The sequence below is a fragment of the Protopterus annectens genome, chromosome 6.part1, assembly GCF_019279795.1.
Source record: "Protopterus annectens isolate FY-2018-M chromosome 6.part1, PAN1.0, whole genome shotgun sequence".
Lineage (NCBI taxonomy): Eukaryota > Metazoa > Chordata > Ceratodontiformes > Protopteridae > Protopterus > Protopterus annectens.
Genome location: NC_056738.1, coordinates 301968031 through 301991621, shown reverse-complemented (window position 1 = coordinate 301991621; position 23591 = coordinate 301968031). Strand labels below are relative to the sequence as shown.

At 36.9% G+C, this 23591-nt stretch overlaps 1 protein-coding gene across 1 annotated transcript in view; it reads left to right on the top strand.

Annotated features, from left to right (window-relative positions):
* Positions 1–23591, top strand: part of ABCA12 (ATP binding cassette subfamily A member 12) — a 793480-nt gene that overhangs the window by 327674 nt on the left and 442215 nt on the right. Inside the window, exons 30-31 of the mRNA XM_044075367.1 lie at positions 8836–8939; positions 19332–19444. Coding sequence (XP_043931302.1) covers positions 8836–8939; positions 19332–19444 — 217 coding nt within the window. The remainder of the gene's footprint in view (positions 1–8835; positions 8940–19331; positions 19445–23591) is intronic.

Genomic DNA, 23591 nt, shown 5'->3' with positions numbered 1-23591 from the left:
GGAGCGTTATGCAGAAATAAGCAACTTCTCACCAAAGCAGCAAAGATTTCAATAGCAAATTCCCATCTTATCTCCACCCTACTTTATGCCTCTCCAATATATACCAACCTAAGGCAATGTGATCTAAACAAGCTAGAGACCTGCTACAACAAAATCGCCAAATTCGCCACAGGGACATCCTACTGTAGTCACCACTGTCTCTCACTTGCTGAACTGGGCTGGCTTGAACTCCCTCATCTCCTTCAGTGGTATCAACTCTCACTCGTCCATAAACTAGTAAACCATCCACTAAATGTTCCATCCCTCCAGAATCTGCTCCAACCCTATCGCACCACCAGACAACTAAGATCCAGCAACAAAAATCACTTGCAGATCACTAAAGCCAATAACTCTGCTGGTGAATCACTATTCTCTTGCACCATAGCCAAATTATGGAACTCCCTCCCTCCCACAATTACCTCCATACCATCATGCACCCACTTCAAAACTAAAAGCGCACCTAAAAACATGCTGGCTATGCCCTTGCAACTCCCACTCTAATATCACCCACCCCATCCAACCACTACCTTTCTTTCCACTCCAATAACTACCTTGGTTATAGCAAACTCAGATGCTCATAAGCCTAGTACTTATTATACAGCAGGAACTTCTTATTGTAACATTTGTTAATGTCTGTTATGTACTTCACAGATAAAGATTCTAATTGTCTACTGATGTACTATGTTCTTCATCTGTAAATATGTTGTAAGTAATTGTTATGTTAAATTGTTAATCGCTATGTAATCCAATGTAACTACTGTCTGTTTATTTTAACTGTGGAGCTTTTCTCCCCGAGCCTCCGCTGAAAATGGATCTACGTCCAGTCGGACACTCCCGGTCAACAAATGTAAATAAATAAATAAACTGTATTTTTTGTAGTATTTTGAAATACAGTACAATTATTTCTCTTAAAATGTGTTGTAAATCTTTGGAGCTTTTCTACCTGAGCCTCCACTGGAAATGGACTCCTATCCAGTCAGACTTTCCTGGTAATCAAACGTCAATACATACATAAATAAAACAATAAATAAATAGTTTCCTGCATTTTCTATGCTGTACCTAGTTGTTGATTGCATTTTAGTCAGAGATGATTAATCAGTTATCAGGTACATTGAATATGGCTAGATCAGTTAGCAGCTATCGCATAACAGTGCACGTATAGAGTTTTGTTAATTGCCAACTGTTGTGCGATCATGGAGTTAGTAGATTTGAGTTTGCTATGGTGTGGGGGGGTACACAGTGGCTTGCCTCTACAAAGAATTGTTCAAACAGCATTGTGATTTTCTTATTTAGATTTTCTGACTACATTGTAGCTCTTTAGTTAGTTTGTGTTTATTGGGTTCTTGATCAACTGAACTGTTCTCAATGAAAGTTCCATCTGTCATTTAATATAATATATATATATATATATATATATATATATATATATATATACACACACATATATATAATATTGGTGCAATACCCTACACAGAAAGGACACAAGGTTGACATTTACATGTTAAAAATGTAATGTTGATAGCTGCTGTGCATGCTCCAAGGATTAACCTTGGAGCAAGTGAAATCATAAACAAGCATTTTTGGAATGGGGCAAGCCACCCTGCACTCTCCATGTGAGGGGCTGTACCCCACATACCCCATGATAATTATATATACTAACTCTGAGTTTGCACAACCCCCAGGAAAAGAGAACATTTCTCTACCCAGGGTTTGTTGATCTCATATACGTGTTGACTTTATGTTTTGATAGACCAAATGGTGTTGACTAAAATAGATGTTGATCTTGTGTCTGTTCAAATAAAAGGAACAAACCAGTATAGATATATATATATATATATATATATATATATATATATATATATATATATATATATATATATGCATAGAAGTGAATTCCTCCCTTCTGTCTCTAAGTTTTACCCAATATGTGAACTCTTTGCAAACACATGAAACACGTTGACATGTAAATACACAGCACATGCATGCATATCTCCTGCCTCAGGTTCACATTCAATCCTGTAATACTACATAGTAATACTGAAAGTGCATGGGTTGTATAGTGTGACAGATGGATAGGGAACTCTGTCCTCATTTAACAGCCTGTAATTATAAAAAGAAATGTTGTGTATCCCTACCTATTGGCTTCAAATGAAGAGAAAAATCATCTACTGTGCCTGATTGAAACCCAGCTGATTGATCTACTGTAAGTGTAACTACTGTTTTGTAAATGCGTATAACCCATATCACCTAACCACATATACTCGTCAGTGAGGTAGTTTCACATCTTCACAGTAATGACAACTCTCCACCTCTGTATTGTGGGGCTTAATTCCCCTAGCACATTTCATTGTGGCTGATATTTGTGAAACATATTTAGATTCTGAGAGTACTTGCATATTTATTTGTTGACACTGTGTAGGCCACTCCTAATAGCATTGCTCTTGATCAAACTGCCATTTGTATTGATAGTAAGATTATACCGTAAGATTGACACCCTTTGTTAAGGGCCTTAAAGTAGATGATACAGAGTGACCAGTGGCAGGGGAAACTACCTTATAGTCTGGGTAGAAGGGGGCATAGCTAGTAAACCTGTGCCAGCCTTTCCCAGGTGTGTGTGTATATAACTGAAACCTCAAAGAGTCTGTGTGTGTCAGCTACTTGGGCAGGGACACGAAGCACTGGTTGGACTCCTTCTGGGAAGGAGGAACTGGTTCTATCACTCCTTGGGAAAGCATGTGAAGAAGAACAGGTGGAAACAAAACTGTCTGACCTGCTGGATGAAGAATGACCCCACAGAAAGGAGGAATTTCCTCCCACTGCCATCTGTAACCTTGATGAATGAATTTCAGAACCTATTGGGGTAAAAGATGAGTGGTCTGAGGTACAACAAATGCCCACACACCCCTGCAGTTGAGGCAATTGCTATCCTGCTGTGACGGCAAAGAATGTTTGCTTAACTTTTTCTTTTTGTGGCTGGAAGAAGGACAGACCTCGGGAGTGACGTTCTGTTCTAGGGTCAAGCCGAAAATGGTGCCTCTATTCTGAGGCAACAAACAACAGTGGCAGTAAAACTATCAGTTACCAAAAGTTACTCTTTTTGACAGAAAAAAAAACAGTAAACATCACTTTCAAATACCATGGCAGCCCTACAACATTAAAATAAACACGATTTCTCCACAGAAAATAGTTTATCCTTTAGATAACCCTACTTTTAAATGCACAGAATCAATAAGTGCTCCGTTTAAAATTACGTGTCAATCTCGAGGCAATCTGTTATAACACAACACTCCCAGCTTTAAAATAACTTTCCTGAAGAGTAGAGTAATACAACATCAGTAAAAATTAAGAAAATAGAAGTTTTTTTTCACAAAGGGAACTTACCTGCCCAGCGAAGGAAAGTACAAGCTTACAGCTGATCCTCAAAAGTCTCAGAGAAGTGTACTGTTTGGCAGCACTAAAGCTCTAAAGGGCTTTGTGCCCAAACTTGTCTTTTAGTCAGCCCACGTCAAGCTGCATGATAGGTTGGGAGTGTGGAAGGTGCCCTGAAGCTTTGGAAGCTGGTTGGCTTTTATATACTTGGCAGAATTTAAGCCACGGAGCTAAGTCTACTACAGCAGTAATCAATATGAAGAACAAACTTAAAAATATTAAATGAATTGTACTCCGTCATTTCAATCTCATTTACAAAGTACAAGTAACTGATTTTTGCATTCAAATCTTTTCTAGGATTCTATGGAATTGCATTTGAACAGTTGACAGCTTTAGTTAGGTGATGTACCAGAGCTAACTGGAATCTAAAACCCAATTAAAGTTCATGAGTTGCTCTAGCCATTTTTTGACTTGCTGGTTGGATGGATTTTAAGCTATTGATGATCTCATTCTTGACCAGTCCTTTATCAAGGATGCATTGATTGGTCCTGTAATCAGTCGTAGTGAGTCTTTCTTAAAGTACTATGCTAGACATATTGTATCAGCTGCTAAAGAGAATTCACCAAGAAGATGGTCAGATTTTTAGTTGCTTGAGTACTAACTTTGAGCAAGTATACTGCATCTGCTGCAGGATTGATATTCATCAAAATGCCAGTTATATCGTCATAGACTTGATAATATTAGAAATAAATTAAAAAAGAGAGAAATATTCTGTTCATCTACATGTCTGCCAACATAATCTCCATTTCATTCACCTTGTTTTTTTCATGACAGCCTTATTTTTGGGCAAGCCGTGTTTTTGAACCAAATCAAGTGCAATGTGTGGCCTACTTATTTTCTCAGTTCTTTACAGCATACACACATAAGAACACACAACACACATTAAAAATAAATATTTAAAAACATATTACTACTTTCTTAGTTTTGAATTGTTCCTTCACTTATGGTTATCAGCTTTCTTCTCTACCATTTTACCGTCTTTTTTTTTTTCAAAACTGACAGTTTTTTTTTTCAGACAAGAGTCAACAAAAATGTTGCAAACAGAAGAACTGAACTTTGCAGAGGACAGTATCCCAGAAGACCACAGAAATGGATATGACAGCTCATCCTTACTGTTCTACTTAAAGCTGTTGCTATGGAGAGGCATACACATAAGCTAAGCACAACCAGTAGGCTCGTAACAGACTATCCCTTACACCAATCTGCTAGTACAGTAGCAAACCTGTCAGAATGAATCCACAGTACAGCCATCTTCTGTGTATGTTACTCATCCTGCTGGTCGTTGCTCTCCTTTTAGACTTAATCGCATGCTCTTGCGTTATCTAAGCTCCTCTCAACTAGCATGCTAAATGGGTGTTATAGTAGTGTGATGGCAAAAGACAACTAGATGTCATAAAATGCAACCTGAAAACAAACATAGCCACTGTATTCCATCTTAATACACTTACATGTATACATGCATTATTGGGCCTGGAATATCAGACTGCAGAGATCTTGGAAGACAGGGGATGGTTTTAGAGTGGGGCTGCCAACAGAGGTAGATAAAATGGCCAGTAGGATTACCACATCTTAGATAGTACTCATTACCATTAATCAAAAGTAAATACTCTACTTTTCTAGACACACACACAAAAAAAAATCACACTTCCTGTCACCATAAGGTAGACTAGCAAATGGAAAATAAATTCTCCTATCATAGACAGAATATGGCCTCCCTGTTATTGCCAAAGAATCAAGGAAGAAATACGCAGCGATGCAACCCCTGTCCAAGCAAATCTGCCAATTCTTCAAATTCGCCCCTCCATGCCAACAGAACTTGACTGTTCTGTCCTCATTAAAGCAAAATGACTTTTCATAAGTGAAAGATGAACATTCCTCCAAGCTCTCCTAATCCACAAACTTTTATGCCAAGACTTTTTCATTCTGTAGCCAACTCTCTCAAAAGACCCACATTCTGCAACCTTAGATCACAGATATCTCCTCCCTTCCACTCTACTCTCAAAGCTCCACTCCACTGACCACTGCTTGTCAGTAATAGCACTCAAAGCATGGGACTTATTGTCTGCTAACTTGAGACATCACCAGAACAGCTTCATTCTTCCCCTCATTGAACATTTTGCCACCCTCTTGAGGACTATGAAAAACATTTACAGACGTCAGAAAAAAAAAAAAGACCACAGAGGTAACACTATGTATTTAATCCCAGATTCCACAAAAGCAAAATATAGCAGAGAACAGTGCTATGATGGGAAAAGGGCAGAAGAAGGAGAGGCTTAGATGGCTGAGACAATGGGAAGGGAGATGGTAGCAAAATAATTTGTCAGCTAGTAGGTGGACAAGACATAGAACACGGTTAGGTTATATATCAGACTATTCAAAAACTAGAAAGTAAGTTGGCATAACCATACAAAGAAACCTCTAATAGATCGCTAGTTAGTGGCAAAGAAATTAAAGGCAAGAAAACAGGTTCATTTGTCTCCTTGTAGTGGTCCATGACAGGACAGCCTAAAATACGTAGAAAGATACTCCACACAAACACAGTTATTGCAAAACATAATTGACTTAGATTAGATGGTAGGAAATAGATATAATTTCAGTAAGGTGTATTAAAATATATATCACTAGTACAACAGGTATTAACGGCAGAGCCGGATCCAGCACTAGGAGACCAAGGCAGTCGCCCAAGGCCCACTAGCTGGAAGATGGGCCCCTACTGGCTAGGGTAGCTGCCAGAAGTGAAAAAGCAACTACACATCTTCTTTAAGAACACTGTTACATCCCTGCATGGACAGAGGCAACACATACACATCATTATTATTTATTTATTTATAATTATTCTGCATGCAAAATGGAGCACAGCAGACATTTCAGTAAGCTGACATACCTGAGTAGGCTGCGATGGAACAGTGCATTTCTGTGTGCTATACATAAGCATAACATTGTGTGTGTGTGTGTGTGTGTGTGTGTGTGTGTGTGTGTGTGTGTGTGTGTGTGTGTATTTGTATAATGCCCTAGGTAAGAATGGCAGGTTAGTTAATTTAACCAGGCTCAAACCCTGTACCTTAGCTACAGAAGACAAGAGGAAGGGGTAGAGGTGCTGCAGTCCTGAGTTTGTCCTTTGGATGAGATGCCTAGTAATTATGAATGTTTTGTTGGTTTGCCATTCATTCCCTACTGCAATATTACCAGCTTACCAATTTTTTTTTTTTTTTTAATGTAACATATAGACTTACTTTTCAAGGGCAGCAGACATTGAATTTGTAGCATTATAATATAAAGTTTTTTACAAGCACTGACCTCTTCATTAGTTACAGATCTTTTTAATGTGGAATTATTCAGGTGACTTGTACTTCTGCAGAGATTGTGCATTATTGACCGATATTGGTAGATTGCAATAACAGATGTTTGAGTGGCTTTTTGTGGTTGAGTTCTTCTGAAAGTTGCATTTTTGTCATTACTGGTTCATACCTTTAGTTTCATTGCTTACTGGAAAAATGTTCAAAACTACATATTCAAAACGGTTCCCCTTCAAACCATCGAACGTTTAAAACATCGAAGTTCAGATCATCGAGACGAGCACATCGAGTTTTAAAACATTGAAGGTTTAAGGGTTTGAAGGGGAAGAAAAAGGTAAGTGTAGATGGGAGAATGTTTGTGTTTTTGCAGGGCACCAAGGTGCCCTGCATACTGTGTGTGCTATGTGCCATCTGTGTGATGGCACTACAGATAGGGTATGGAAAATCTCCCGTTTAGCGCTTCTACATATAGCGCTAAATGGGAGATTTCCCTTTACTCCACTGTAGTGCGGTCTCGGAGTTGGAATATTAAAGTGGGGGGGTGTATGTTACAATTTATTTTTATTTATTTATTTTTTTTGGTTGCAGTTGTAACCTTCGATGTTTCAAAGTTCGATGTTCTGGTCTCGATGATCAGAATTTCGATGTTTTGAAAATTCGATAGTTAGAAGTGGAACCATTTAAAACACACTGTAACAAGTGGTGCTTTGTTCTTCATAGAATATAATTTAATGCAATCAGAACACATGCATGTATGCATGCATGGTCCTAAAAATGTGTACAAGGGATGTATGGTTTAAAAACAGCGCAAAGGAAAACTTAACCTGCTACTGGCAGATGCATTTCAATGAATGTTGTTTCAATGAATGAGAGTTTCAAGGGCTGAGAAGTTTTTTCTTAATGCCAATTTTGTTTTTATTATGAGACTGTATTTTCTTGTTTAGCAAACATCTATCAGTGTTTATGCTATAAAATTTGAAATAAAAGATTTAAATTAAATCCAAATATCTGTAATCATTGTAGAAGTAAAAAAGAAAACAGTATGCACCCTGGCAAGTTTGAACAGTGTTTATTGTAAGTAGGAAGAAATAGACAAGTAGAGGGACATGAGAATGGCTGCAGGGTGGGGGAGATGCTGACGGGGTGCTGCTGTGTGTGTGGGGGGTTGCTGTATGTATGTGGGAGTGCTCCAGTCCATTACTCTGCCTAGGGCCCTATTTGACTATGATCCAACTCTGGCTAACGGAACTATGGTATTGGAAGAGTACTTTATTTATTGATGTTATTCATATTTGTTTACTGGGGTTTAGCACTGATCTCAGTCAGAGAGCACTATCTGGTTAAGTGAGTTGCTCATAGTCACACAGTTGGGCAATGGTGGCTGAGGGAACCAAACTCTAGACCACTGGACCACAGAAAAAGTGTAACAGTTTCGTATTCCTGTACAATAGCTGCCAGACAATATAAATACAGCAATGATATAAAATGATGAAAAATACATTGAGTGGTTGTAGTTTCTCTGTGAAGTTCCATTCTTGCATGTTCTTTCAGTTTATAGATATTACAGCATCATTTCTACATGCATCACGAACAAAGTTAGTAAACACGATTTAATGTCTAATGATTCACAGTAATGTTTCTAACTGTGACTATATCATTTTTGTAATTTGTGCCCTTTGGCCTAGACTGTGATAGAAAAGGGTCCCTAGACTAGTGCATGAAATAGCTAATAAACAGTTAATCAGTAAGCAAGCAAATGAAAAATAAATAAAGAGGGTGTGGTTACCTTCAAAATAATGTGCACAATATCTAATAAATGCACATGGGCTAAAATTTCCAATGTAAATGAAAATCACTTTTTTTGAAATTTGATATCCCAGCAAATGTAATATCAGCTAAGAAAAGAAAGCATAGAACTGTGTGGCCAATTTTAAAATATGATGATACATCCAGTGTTATTTATTATATAGTATAATGGTGTTATGAATTCACAGTAATCATCTATCTGTTTTAGTTGAAGTAACATTATTGTAATAACTGTTATCTTTTTATTCTAAATTGTATTTTACAGGCTTTTGACCCTATCTGAGGACATTCTAGCAGCAGTTCCTAATGGTGACAAATATGCTACTTTCCTTCGCAACTTGAGTCAGATTTTAACTTCTGGAGAACAAGGTAACATATTTTTCATTTTCAGTCCATGTGGCTGTACTGTTTTTTGACTAAACATTATTAATTGTACAATCTGATTTTATGTTGTTCAGAAAACATCTGCTAAAGATACTGTGGTTTTTAAACACCCATCTGTCAAGTACAAATGCACCAGTGTGTGGATGGACACGTCCTGTTAAATATATTTAGTACCCAGTGGTACGTTTAGTTCCCTGCTTCCTTGCAGCCTTCATGTTTCGTATTCCTTTGGGAAGTTATATAGTACATATAGTACAACACTCTCACCCTTTCCCCTACTCCTCTCTTTCTTTTTATCAGGATGTCTGCTATTCATAACTGTCCTTCACATTACACAGACCCATCCTTAAGCCAATGCCAGCAACATAACAGGTAGTAGTACTAGCTCATAGGTTATCAGCAAGATAGTACAGTAATCATTAAGCGTATGATGCTATAAACCTCAAAATATTTTATTAAAGTTGATTTATTTGATAGATGCTTTTCAGTGGTGCTGCGGTAGTGTTGTCACCTCACAGTAAGACGCTGTCCGGTTCGATCCTCAGCTAAAGCGTCTTCTGCGTGGAGACATGCGTGAATGGGCATACCTTCGTTGAAGGTTGTGCATCAGAGCTGGTAAATCGGCACATAAAAATCACCTACCAATCATTAGCGGACCAGAGTTCCGCTGTAGCGACCCCTAACCGGGAAAAGCCGAAAGACACAAACAATTACTCATATAGCAATCAACACTTGCACATTTACATAAAGTTACTATGCAAATTCATTAAAGCTTTTTAAGACTCATTTTTTATAAAACATTTCGCATGACTGAAACAGAATAAATGATTGATTATTGTTATAATTTTTCCTGAGGATTTTCATTATACAATATGGGAGAGGTATTCAGAAATGTGCAGTGGTAATTATTGCAAGCCCATGTATGTAAATCTGTCTGATCTACATGTAATGGGGCTACTTATGCATCACAAATCAATGTTTTAATACTTTACATTCATTCAAGATGCATACTTAGCCCAGTTATGTGAAACCAGGATGGAATCAAACACATTGACTTGCAGTAATTAGCACAGTAGCATTAGCTATTTCTGAATACCACCCATCAAAATTTCTCACAAGTGTATAAAGTTCCCATAAGACCCATAAAAGAAACATATGGATATTATGTAAATGAACGTTGTGGCTATGATTTCATATTAGTTAAATCAACAGGAAACTGAAACAGTTCTACAGCAGAGAATGTAGTCATTCTGAAGTATAGATGCAAAACTAATACTAGCAAAATAAATATTTTAAGGTTGTGAAGTTGAAACAACAAACAGCACAGGCACAAATTCTGTATTATAACAACAATCATATCACTAAGGTATCAAAAGCTAAACAACAAAGACCTACAGCAGACCTAATACAATTCTAACAAGGCAGCATTTCTACATTCAGTAACACATAAAATATATGCTCATTCAGAATAAAATTTTTGCACAAACAAGTAAAACTTCACACACAGATATCTTCTCATATAAAACAGACTGCTTTACAAACATATATCAATATAAGCTATTTTACTTGAATTAATAGTAATGCAGGAAGCTGGTATTCTTTCTATTCAGTGCTATGTATTACAAATTGCTCTGAAATTTTAAGTAATATTATTGCACTATGTGGTCATCTCTGTTCATTTCCCTTGAAAGCAGAGTAGTATATAGACAGGCTGAAAGACACATAGATAAGTAAATAGATAGATGGATAGGCAAATCTGAACATAATTAGGAGAACATTTTCTCAAGTAAATAAACGGGATTACAGCGTGTTGCTATTCTGCTTTACAATTTATATTTTATTGATCATATAGAATCAATACAAAATAGGAGGAAAAGGGTGGTAAAATCAAAAATGAGAGGAAGGGGAAAACTGAAATTTGGTGCATTAAGTATTTACCAAGTATATTTCAGGAGATATTGTTGTTAAAAATAGTATTTACTATTTAGGATTATTGTGTTGCATAATAAAATGGTGGCATTAGTGCAAATCATGTTTTTCTAACAGGCTGTACGTGTAAGATCATAAGTGTTGTTCTTACGTCTGTAGGCCATGTTTTTAGCCAGCCAGTATTATGCTTATAAAGTACTGCAGATTATCAGCAGGCATAAGCTATTTTGACAAAACATGATTCAGCAGCTTTACACGCACCAAATATAATTTACTGGGGTAGATGTATTTAAATAATTGTAGATAGATAGATAGACAGGTAAACATATGTATGTATAGACAGACAAACAGCTAGATAGATATATAGATAGATAGATATAGCTATACTTCAGTATGCAATCTCCAACAGTAGAAACGTGTTTTCTTATCCAACATGTGGTGGTCAGAGCTGGTTATAAATAGAAGTGTAATAGACAGGTGCGATGTGTGGCTCCCTACATGGGAAATATAAATATAAGCAGGCTGAAATACTGTACTTCCTTGATATGTTTCTCCAAGGACACAGATGTTTGCATGCTGGCAACATAATTTCCTAGGTTCCCCTGGAAAAAATGTTAAGAACGTGAGTTTCATATTCAGGAAAATGAATGGCCAGATGTAAGGAAATTGCATGTCCTTTCCATTCAAGATGTGCAACCCTGGAGCAATAATGATGGAGGCACAATCCCCATATGAATGTGCATTGAAATTAACCTGCAGAAACATTGGGCCCCATCCCAAAAGCCATCTCCCAGTGTAAGAGAGCAGGTCTTTTGGAATCTAGCCCCTAGGGTAAACCTGTTTATACATAGGCCTTACATTAATGTAAGTCACTTACACCAAGAGTAAGTCTTTTGGAATCTGGCCCTGCTGTAACCCTGTTTATAGACAGGCCTTCCACTGAAGTAAGTCATTTACATTAAGTGTTTTGGAATCTGCCCCCTGGATTAAGCCTGTTTATAGATAGGTCTTACACCTAAATAAGTCATTAAACTGACAGCAAGTCTTTCAGAATCAGGGCAGACTTACAATAAGAGCAATTTTTTTGGAATTTGGCCCTTTGTCAATATGATTTTTTTTTTTTTACAAATGTTTCATGTGGTCTTTCTTTCAACATACAGTCTTTTGACTCTGTATCTACAAAAGTCAAAATGCTTTGAACATTAGAGTTGTGTGAGTAAAATCAGTTCTTAACAGTTTCTTATAATAAATCAGTGCGTAATGCCTTTAGGGAAACTGGATTTGATGATAAATATCAAAATGTTATTCTGTTAATTGTTGTCAAACTTCAGTAATTATGTCCTTCAATTTCCAAAAGTAAAATATTGAAAGTAAGACTATCTGTCAGAATTTCAGAAGTATGCATACAAAAATAATTATAGGTGAATGTATAGCTGAGTGCATGTAGTTTGAAAAATCTATGTTCCTGTGTAGTGAACTCTGAAACTCTAGGGTTCTAAGTCCAGACAGATGTAAAAATGAGTAATTAGCATATTTTTTCTTTATGTGATTAATTTTGAACCATGACATTACATCAGAAACTTGTAACATATTTCATAATGTCTGCTGGAATAGTGAGTGTGGGGTTAAAAACTATCAGCAGTACATTATCTGCAAATAGCAAGGACTAGTCCTACATACTGACCCTGTAACATAGAAGGATGAGACACTTGCTATGACTCAGATGACTAAGGTTCGATTAGACCCTAGCCATAGGAGTCACTTTAGTCATAAGTCAGGAATAATTCATAGATTCATAGATTTATAAATTGTTACTAGGCTAACAACCCGGGGGGGGGGGGTCTTTCTAAACTTAGCCATGTTTTTCCGAAAGAATAATGATGTCATGTATCCAAATAGGATATTGAGGGCCAGGCATTTATAACCTTCCTCTGTCCATAAAGGACATGGGTGTGAGACCCGGTGTAACTTTCTTATTCCCCCTCTACCAGACCAGGTTGTGCTTAAACTGGGTAATAGATGAACACAGCTTCACATGGATGGGAAGCCTGTTACATAGGACAGGCAATCCCTGGAACACATATCTGTCTCCCCAGCATGTTCTGTTTAAGTCACAGACCATAGAAGGGTGTGAGCTGGTCTTTGGGCACATGTTCTCTATTTGAGAAGTATGACCATTTTGTCAATTACAGATAAACAACATATTTATTTATTTATTATTTATTTCTCTTTGTTTATTGAGAAGGAAAAACTGAGAAAAGCTCCATTTGCTTACATTGCATTAAACTAAGTTCCAGTCAAACAGAGCAATTACATTTCTATTTACATTTATACACAAACAGTAGTTACATGTATACATGCTAAGATTTTACAGAGGTGGAAGTTATTAAGCAGAAAGCATAGATACAACTTAGTGAATTGTACAGGCAGCAGTTATGTAAAAATTGTTCTGTCATTTCAAAAAGAAGTTGAGAATATTATGCTTAAGGAGAATATTTTTAGAGTATTGTTCTGTGAACACAAATGAGCATGTACAGGACCAGAATTGGTTAAGATGTTATTTAAGCAGTGGTTTAAAACTATTGAGTTTGTCAGAGGGTTTTATTTGCATAGAGATACTATTTCAGTGTCTCCTGCAACATTATTTGGCTTACTAGTAAATAATAAGAATTTGTTACTAGAATGGATGATCCTTGGTGGACAGTAGGGTAGTAACAGGTTTTGTAGTGCAGGGCAGTTTTCTGGTTGATGAATGAGTTTGTGTGCTGCAATTAGTTATAAATATGTTAGAAAGTTGTGCAGTTCAATCCAGTTTAATTGCTTTAAGCAATGACAATGGCCTGTCTTATGCGGGAGACCAGTGGCAAATTTACTTATTTTATTGCAGCAGGAGGCAAGTTTCTTTGTTTGAGTATTATTTCAGTTTGTTAGGACAGAAGCAGCAAATAAGAGAGTCGGCAGTAAAAAGGTTGTGGCTAGAGATTTTCTTGCAGCATTTGTAAGGAATCCATTGATCCTATAAAGGAAGCCCAGTTTCTGGTGTGTAGATTTAATGGTATGTAGTATGTGGTGGTCATATTTGAGATTTTCATCTATTATAGCGCCTAGAAGTATACTGTGAGTTACAGTTAAAATGACAGTATTATTTGCTGAATTTATAGTAAAAGATTGCTTTGAATTTTGGCAAATTTTTGAGGTGAAATGCATTAGTTTAGTTTTCTTGGGGTTGAGCAGGAGATTTGATTCTTTGAGCCAGGTTTCTACAGAGGAGAATGAGTTTTGGGTAATGTCTTGGAGCTTGGCCACACATATGAATGTTGAGTCATCTGCATACTGAACTAGACTAGCATGATGAGTGGAGGTGGTGAGGTCATTAATAAATATATCACATAGGACAGGACCATAGAGCCCTGAGAGACACCTGTAGTAACTGGTTGAAAAGATGAGTAGGTTTGTTGCCATGTAAAGGCTTGTTGCCTTCCAGACAGGTAACTAAGGAACCACAAGGAGTTTTGTGAAAGTCCTGTTGAGGAGAGTCGAATGGACAGTTGCTGGTGCGAGACAGTATCAAATGCCCTTGACAAGTCTAAGAACATGGTGGACACAAGCAGACCATCGTTTCTCTGTTGGTTTATTATATCGGTAAAATGTAGTAGAGCAGCAGTGGTGCTGTGCTGGAGCCTAAAGCCATGTTGTGTTTCTGAGAGCAGGTTATGTGAGCTTAGGTATTGCATCAGCTGCATATGGATGCATTTCTCTAATATTTTGGAGGGGGGAGAGAATCTCTATCAGTCTGTAGTTAGTAAACTCTGTAGATGTGCTGCTTTTGTGAAGTGGTGTGATGTAAGATTTTTCCACAGTGATGGGATGTATCTTTCTGCTATGGACCTATTAATTAGTATGGACACACAAAAGACTATGACTTCTGCAGCCATTTTAGGTGGCAGTTGGTTTAAAGCTACAGAAGTAGTTTTTATTTTAAGGGGCAACTTCCTTATGAGTGAGGTAGGTACTGAACTAAAATTGAAGAGCTGTGGATGTTTTTTATTGGACGGGGTAGAGAGAGGGGGTAGATGTGTTAGTGTCTAAGAGAGATAATATTGATTGTATAAAGTAGGAAATAAACTGTGTGTGGAAGCGTCTGTCACATTGTCTGTTTTTGGACAGAGACTGGTGGTCTTGCCAGGGTAGAATAGTTTATTTAGTGATGGCCAAAAACGTTTTGGGAACTCATTACAGCCGAGTGACTTCTCCAGGCGTTTCTGCAGTTACACCCTACTGCTCCTCTAGGCGTCAAATATTGCCTGTTCATATTTGCATTAATAATTCCAAAACCATGTTACATACAAGGTATCAGAAAATTTTATCTTGAAGCATACATGATAGCAAACACAATTGTATTGATATATGACCACTGTCAATGGGTATTTGTTAAAAATGTAAAGTGATAACTTAAATTTTTAAATGCTGAAGCCACGCCCACTAGGAGTTAAAGGTATGCACTCAAAAGAGCTCTACTGGAGGGAATAGGTTGGTATAGTATGTTTGCTTATCCTGTTTGAGATGGAGTTTTGCTAGGCTGTAGGACATTTTGAGTTCTATTTTTATACCAGTTTTTCTAGGCTTTATCCCTTTTTATCATGATTTTTTTGTTTCCTTTATCAGCTATGGTGCAGGGTTACTCTTTTATTACATACTGGTGCTAGATTATTAAGGGTCTTTAAGAATAAGTTATTAAAGTGTTTTCTACAGCAGTATCTAGCGGCATTGTTCTAAGTACTTTCCTGTTATATTTTTTTAGTGTTTCATTGAAAATATGTTTGCTGAAATCGATTGTATTTTGTATTTGATCATAGATAATATGTTTGTCTAGGAAATGGTGGGTTCTAATAGCATTATGTTGGTATGTGGTTACTTATGCTATCTGAATGACAGCCTACTTTTCTCAGTTTGTCTGGTTTGTAAGAATCCAATGTAATACTGAGCGTCTCCCTGAAGTTTTACTGACTCTAGCAGGTGTGGTTATTAATTGTGTGAAGTTGTACAAGTTTATGGATTCAGTGGGGGTAGAATGTTTATGGATTCAGTCGGTATATCTATGAACAACACTTAAAATAATTTTTAGCTGAATTAAACAGAGATCAAGTATTAATGCAGCTATTTGGCCTATCATATAAACTTTAAGTTTAAATCCTGCAATAGATTGCATGTAACATTGTTTTGCAATTGATAATGTAAATATGAAGAGCAATACCAGACACTTATATATGTTACTAGGCTCATCTTAGAGAAATCCATTGAAGCATAATCAGATAAATATGTGATTAAGACTGAGAGAAATACAGCTTACACAAAGAAGGGGAAATGGGTTACATATACATTCAAGATGTACATACTGATAATGCTTGGAGTATATATGGCAAACATGTCTGTAGAATAAGGGGGGTTTAGGAATTAATGGTGTTTAGGACATAATTAAGAACTAGTAGCTATAAGAAACAAAGGAGTTTTGGGTTTCTAGGCATCATGAAGTTTGAAAGAGGATATGCAGGACATTAATTGTAAGTACAGGAAACAAATACCTGCTAAAACTATTGAGTGACACAAATAAGAGAACTGTTGTGATGTATATACTACAGGAGAATAAATTGCATAAGCGTATATTACCTGCTCCTTTTAAGTGGGATAAATGTAGTAAGATAAAGTTTATTCATAATAAATTTATTGTAGTAGCATGTCAAAGTATATGCCAAGCAGAGAATAGGAAATACATAAAGGGCAAGGAGAATGCCCTAGTAATCTAACACTTCTGAAGAATGTGGAAGTACAATGACAGCAAAGGGGTTAATATGTAGAAGATCATTATCTGAATCCATAAATATACATTTTAAAAAAATTGTGGGAAGTTTTGAAGATGTATGTAGAGGTTTTTCTTAAAGGGTAAAACAAGGCATATGGCAGATAAATGACATAGTTATTATACAGAAAAGAGGAGGCAAGTAGAAGATATGCTTCAAGTACAGAAATTAGATGACTTAATTACTCAAGTAAAAGAATGCAGAATGTGAATGAGAAAGATAGAAAAAAATGAAGTTACTGGGCAGAAAAAGTGGACTGAATGTTTATGACAAGTAAGAAGTTCTGTGTTAGATGTCATTTTGAAGACTTCAGGAGAGAACAGATGAAAATCAAACAAATTGTGATAATAGCAGAGTAGGTAGTAAAGAATTTGGAATATTTATAAGGTGACAGTAATTGCATTCTGATTTTATTTGCTGGGGAAATGAAGAGAAGGGAGTTAGTAATCCAGAATTCAAAAAGTTTAGAAGAAAGGGAATAAAAAAAAAGATGTGAATAGAATATCAGGTGGGGAATTCTCTAGGTTTAGAAGCATCATCTTGCGAATGGTATAAGATCAGTGGTAACAAAGTCAAAAATAAGTTTGCATATGTGTTTCAGGAAGAGAGTTTAATTCCTCTGGTAAAGATTTGTGTATATTTTGCATTAAGCAAATACTAGAAGAAGGAGCACAGTGACATGCTAGTGATGTGTTATTCCTAGAATATATGAATATGTGACTAGAATATATGAAACTAGCAGTTATGAAGGGTAAGGGATAGAAAAGTTATGGCCACCATCATGGCAAGCAGCAGATTGTTTTCTAAAGAAGGAAGAAAGAGGACAGAATAATATATTTGTGATTAACGGACCAAAACTTACCTTTTACAAGTACATATTATGTACCTGTTGGTGAAATATGAGAGAAGGAGGCAAGGAATAACTAAAGAAGTTATTCAACAAAACGTATATATAAGGATGAAAATGGGGAGGCATTAGTAAATGCATGGGTATAATTAATTTTCCTTATAAAAAGGCGAGGTTTAAAAAAAATTGTAAATTGTTGTGTATTACAGATTTTAATATAGTTTTATTCATTTATTGATTTGTTTGTTTCGTTGTTGACTGAGGAAGTTTGACTGGACAGAATCCATTTTCAGCCAAGACCCAGGGAGAAAAGTTCCTCCACAGTATGTTTATATTAACAAGTGAGTTTCAGTTTTAAAAAAAAAAAAAAAAACAAGTTAAATTTCTCCCTAAACAACAAACATAATTATGACAGGTATATACATCAACAATTATAAGTCGTAAAATCTTGCAGAAGTAAATAGATTGATACTGCAGAAGGAAAACATTATATTAAATAAGTTTAGTGTTTTATTTTGGATTGAAGAAGAACAAAATAAGAATGTAGGGAACACAATTAGCTACAGTAACTCCTTTCTTAGTCCATATTTATACAAATGTGTGTGTGTCCAGACAAATGCACACACACACACACACACACACACACACACACACACACACACACACACACACACACATTCAGACACACACACACACACACATACAAACACATACAAACACATACATATGCTCACACGAATCATATGACAACTCTTCCCCTTCCTCTTCTCTTTAGCTTCTGGGTGCTACACCCATCAACTTTCTCTCAAGTAACTTAACTTGTTCATTAATGCTATTTTCATATGGAGATGCAACACTATCTGCAGTACTTTATCTGCTTAGGGTAGACAGAAACACTTGATCTGAAAGCATAACTTGAGCCTGCTGTGTCTTGCTGATGTGACAATTTTCCAGTTTTATTTCTTCCAGTGATCTAGTCAGGAGTCAGGAAAATTGTTATACATTTGCAATGATTGTACTTTCTTCTGGGAAATGCAAAGTTCATTTAATCTGGTAAGAGTGAGCTTGTTTCATTTATACATCTTCCATGTGCTACCTTGCCCAAAGAATGCAGCATGGAAGAGTGAGAGTTAGGAACACTGGCTGACTGATCTGAAAGTTTAAGCAAGGAATAATGCCCAATAGTGTGTGTGTGTGGGTGTGTGTGCTTGCAGCTTCATATGTTTGTGTGTGTGGGTGTGTATACATGTATATGAGCTCATGCATGCATGCGTGTCTGTGTAGTTGCATGTACACATGTTCATGTGTGTGGGTGTGGGTGTGTATGCCCATGTGTGCACACATACACGTGTTTGTGTGTAGGTGTGGGTGTGTGTTGGTGGGAGTCTTGTTGGTACTGCAGTTCTGCAGGACATCGTGAAGAGACTGTGTGATGCTGCACTGTGGAATATGAGAGTTTTTCCCATTGATTGTATTTTTGTGCATCTTTAGAACTAATTGTATATCTTATGAGAGCAGAAGCAGCAACAGTCCGATGAGAAACTGATTTCAGAACTGCATTCTAGTGGGATCAGTGCTTTGAGAGTTCAAGCATTTATGTCAGGGGGATAGGCATTCAGCATTCTCAATATACTATATGTTAGTCATACTGCTTTGTACTTCATCGTTATTGCTGATCTAAACCAGTACTGTAAAGACTTGACATTTTCATTTTATGTCTTATCCAAATTTTGTTTTCCAAAGGTGGAGGAAACCAACCAACTCTTGCCAGTATACTGCAGAAAGTGACAGATCTTCTTAAAGAAAATGGTCAATTAGGAAATGATTCATGGAGCCAGTTTGTTAATGTTTTAAAGGTATGGAACACAGTTACTCACAACTACTTGCCATTTGGCGACTTTTCTTAGGGCTACTGAGAATCTGCTTTCACTTGAAGCAATCCATTACTCAAAAGACAAAAACATTTTTTTTTTGCATTTCTCTTAATTGCAGCTGTATTTTATTATTTTCTTAAATTATTTACTTTTTTTTTTTACTGCAATTTTCAAAAAAAACGTAGTGGCTACTGCTGCTTTAAGTAGTTATTTGCACAGTTTTTACACTGTATCTGATAGTCCTAGGGCTGTCATAGCTAGATTGTGTGGTTTTCTTACATTTGGGCTCCAAACCAGCCATTATACATTAAGAAAGTGTTTTTCTGCACTCTTGTGGCAGAAGTATACTGATCTAACCAATCTGAGTTAGGGATCGCAGGTGGAAGGCTTTGTATGTGCTTTTCTGATTGGTAGTTAGCTTAAAACTTGTTCCTCTTTGCTGGTATTTAAAACTTGTGTTTGCACAAAGATGCTCTCCATGCAGTAGCGGATGACAGTACCCTGTATAGATGCAAATGCCTTGAAGATTAGGTTCTTCCCTAAACAACTGTCGTGAAACTTTTCGATTCTTTTCTGCTGCTCTAGGAACAACATGTTCACACACTGAGCAGCATTGTTTTATTGCTCAACCTTAGTCTGCCCAAAGTATAGGTCCCGCTTATAGTCTCTTAGCTACCAGCACAATCCTGTCAAATTAACCCATTCCCTTCCCTAATAAAACATACAGTAATAACCTGCTATCATGGGCAGGCAGTTTCCCATCATCTCTCTGGCCAACTTGATGGACATGGGCATCCTGAGGCAATGTAGCAATTGTCTGATGTATACTGACAACCACTTACTCCTGAAACAAACAACCAAATACTTTATGTGAGAGATGCAGTTACAGACGCAAGACTTTCACATACAAACAAATTGAATGCCAAACAGGTTGTCAGCACACACTTATCACTTCCCACACTAAATAAGGATACAACACATAAACCCAGATATGCAGAGGTTCTCACTAGTAACTTAACAAAAGACCAGAGGCTTTCCAAATGGGGCCTTCAGAAACCATTTACATACACAACAGTGCAAAAACCCCCCACTGCCATAATAACACACACACACCAGTGTCTCAACAAATAAACCCATAAGGCATAACACCACAAAACCCAATGTGCTGGTCATAGGAGACTCCATAGTGAGACACACAGATGCTCCCCTCACCAGGCTAGATAAGGAGTGGGTTATGGTTAGCTGCCTGTCAGGTGCCAGGATCTGTCAAGTGACTCAAGCACTCATGTCACACAACCACAAGTACCAGTATGACTCCGTCATAATCCATGTGAGGGTGAATGACTTGAGATGTACTTCTGTGGACTTTATGAAGAGAGATATGACTGAGCTCTCCAATTATGTGTCACAGGCATGTATAAGCTAAGCCTTAAGCAGTATTCTACCTTCTCCAAGGATGATGCGACAATACAATCAAAAAATGATTTACATTAACAATTGGCATGGCTTCTGGTGTCATTCCAAGGGGATCCAGTATGTGCCAGCCTGGAAGGGCATAGATGACAGGCCATATTGCTTTGGCCAAGATGTTCTGCACCTGTCTCCTCTGGGATTACAGATACTGGCAAGGACATTAGCTACCAGTATTGTGCCTTTTTTTAGATAGTGTCAAAATAACCAACCTCCCAACATAACAAAATCATCTGTAGATAAACCTAAGGTACTGCTGCTTAATGCTAGAAGTCTAAACAAGAAACTGCACTCTCTGTAAGCACTACTCACCTTGGAAGATGCTGACATCTGTGCAGTCACCACAATATGGTTCAATGCCACAGAAAGCACTGTGACAGCTGCGCAGGGCTACAATGGCTTCCATACATTCAGACCACAAACTGAGAGTGAAAGAACCAAAGATAATTACACCTCAGGACTGGTCAAACAGTATGACTCTCTTGAGCTGCTCCATGTCAAATTAACCATAGGCAAAATCACTTACCACATCATGGCTAGCTATAGGTTCCACACCATAAAACAGGAAAAGCATACTACATACCTGCACTTACTTGAGTGACTTGCCACACAGCCCAACACCTTATTCATAGGTGATTTTAATTATCCTACCATCAGCTGGGAAACATAAACAAAAACAAACATGCTGGCTCATAAGTTGTTGGACTTTGTCAATGCAAATGCTCTGAAACAGGAAGCCAGCGCACTCACGAAGAGCTCAAATATCCTGGACATAGTACTCACTAACATGGGAGAGCATTGCACCCCCCCATGTGATGTCCTTGCTTTATATGTTAGATAGTGTTGTCATTAGATCTTTCATTTTGAGGAGTTTTGCTTGATCAACAGCTCACATTTTATCATAGCTTACCCTATCCTATGTAAACATCATGAGGGTACACTCCACAATGAAAAGTGCATCATCAGACTTATGAACCTATATTTAAACAGAAATGTGTCTGCTATTGTTAAATATTGCCAAACCTATTGGTTCTATATAATAGTGTTAATTTGGAAAAAGTTTGCTCATAACTCTTATCAATTTTAAATATTTGATATCCATCATTTCAGCATACCACCTATGAGTGTCTCTTTATCCAAGTTTGCCTTCAAGGCTGATTTTATTTACAGAATGTGAAACTACCTTTTAGAATGGAAATCTATAATACCAAATTTTGTAAATAGAAGTGTTAAGATGAAAACTCTGAATGTCTTCTTTAGAATTACTGGTACTTGACAAAATTGTTGGTCTGTTTTCACTATGGTGAATCTTTTGATTATATCTATCATCCGTTTCATTATTTTATACGCATATTTTACTTTTTTATCTAAGATACAATAATTGATGTTATCATACTGCTCTGTCCCATATTATATTTTGGTTGTTAATCTGCAAAATCACAATTCTAGCATTATATTGGACATTCACTTAGCAGTCATAAGACAGAGATATTGAACATGTGGAGAAATATTGAAAACAACTAACCTTATGAATCTATTTATCTGAACAATAAAAAAATCTTAATTTTGGTACTTTTAAATGCAATAATTTGTGACTTAGAACTTGTATATCACTTTGCGCCAAAGCATTGTGCTAATTTGTTTACCACAAAGTTGAATACTTGTGATTTTGTGAAGTCTTCTTTACAGAATAAAACAACAGGTAAATGGTCACAAAGGATAGGCAAATAGGCAACAACAACAAGGAAGACCCAAACAATGTAGAGTCTCAACTGCATAATACCGTAAAACTCCAGAAAGGAGGCCTGTAGGATACATGCAAATAATGACCTAAGGGCATACAAGTGTTTTAGCTACATGGATTCTGAATGATCAGTGACTTTTTTACTGTTTATAAGTCCTTATTGATGCATTCAAGCTAAAAAGATATCCTTCAGAGTTGAATATTTACACAGATTCAGTTGGAGGGCTATATCCATCAATCCACCCATTCATCCATCCATGCACGACTACTCTTCCCATTTCTGCACATGGGTCAGGGTGTCACTTTAACAGAGACAATCATATAGAGCCTTCTGCGTTTGTTCTTTCATACCACACATACAGACGTACACTCAAATATATGTCCAATTTAAAGTGCCTAATCCACCTACTGCATGTCTTTGAAATCATGGAGGAAACTGGAACAACTCACACACATGAGAACACAAGAAAAACATGCAAATTCTGCACAGAATGTACCCAAGATTTCTGTGTAGTACAACATATGTATGTCACCTAAGTAACATCAGTGTACTTCTGTGTAGTACAACATATGTATTAGTTACCTAAGTGACATCAGTATATGTCTGTGCAGTACAACACATGTATTGGTTACCTAAGTGGCATCAGTGTACTTCTGCGTAGTACAACATATGTATTAGTCACCTAAGTGACATCAGTGTACCTCTGCATAGCACAACATATGTATTAGTCACCTAAGTGACATTAGTGTACCTCTGTGTAGTACAACATATGTATTAGTCACCTAAGTAACATCAGTGTACTTCTGTGTAGTACAACATATGTATTAGTTACCTAAGTGACATCAGTATATGTCTGTGCAGTACAACACATGTATTGGTTACCTAAGTAACATCAGTGTACTTCTGCGTAGTAC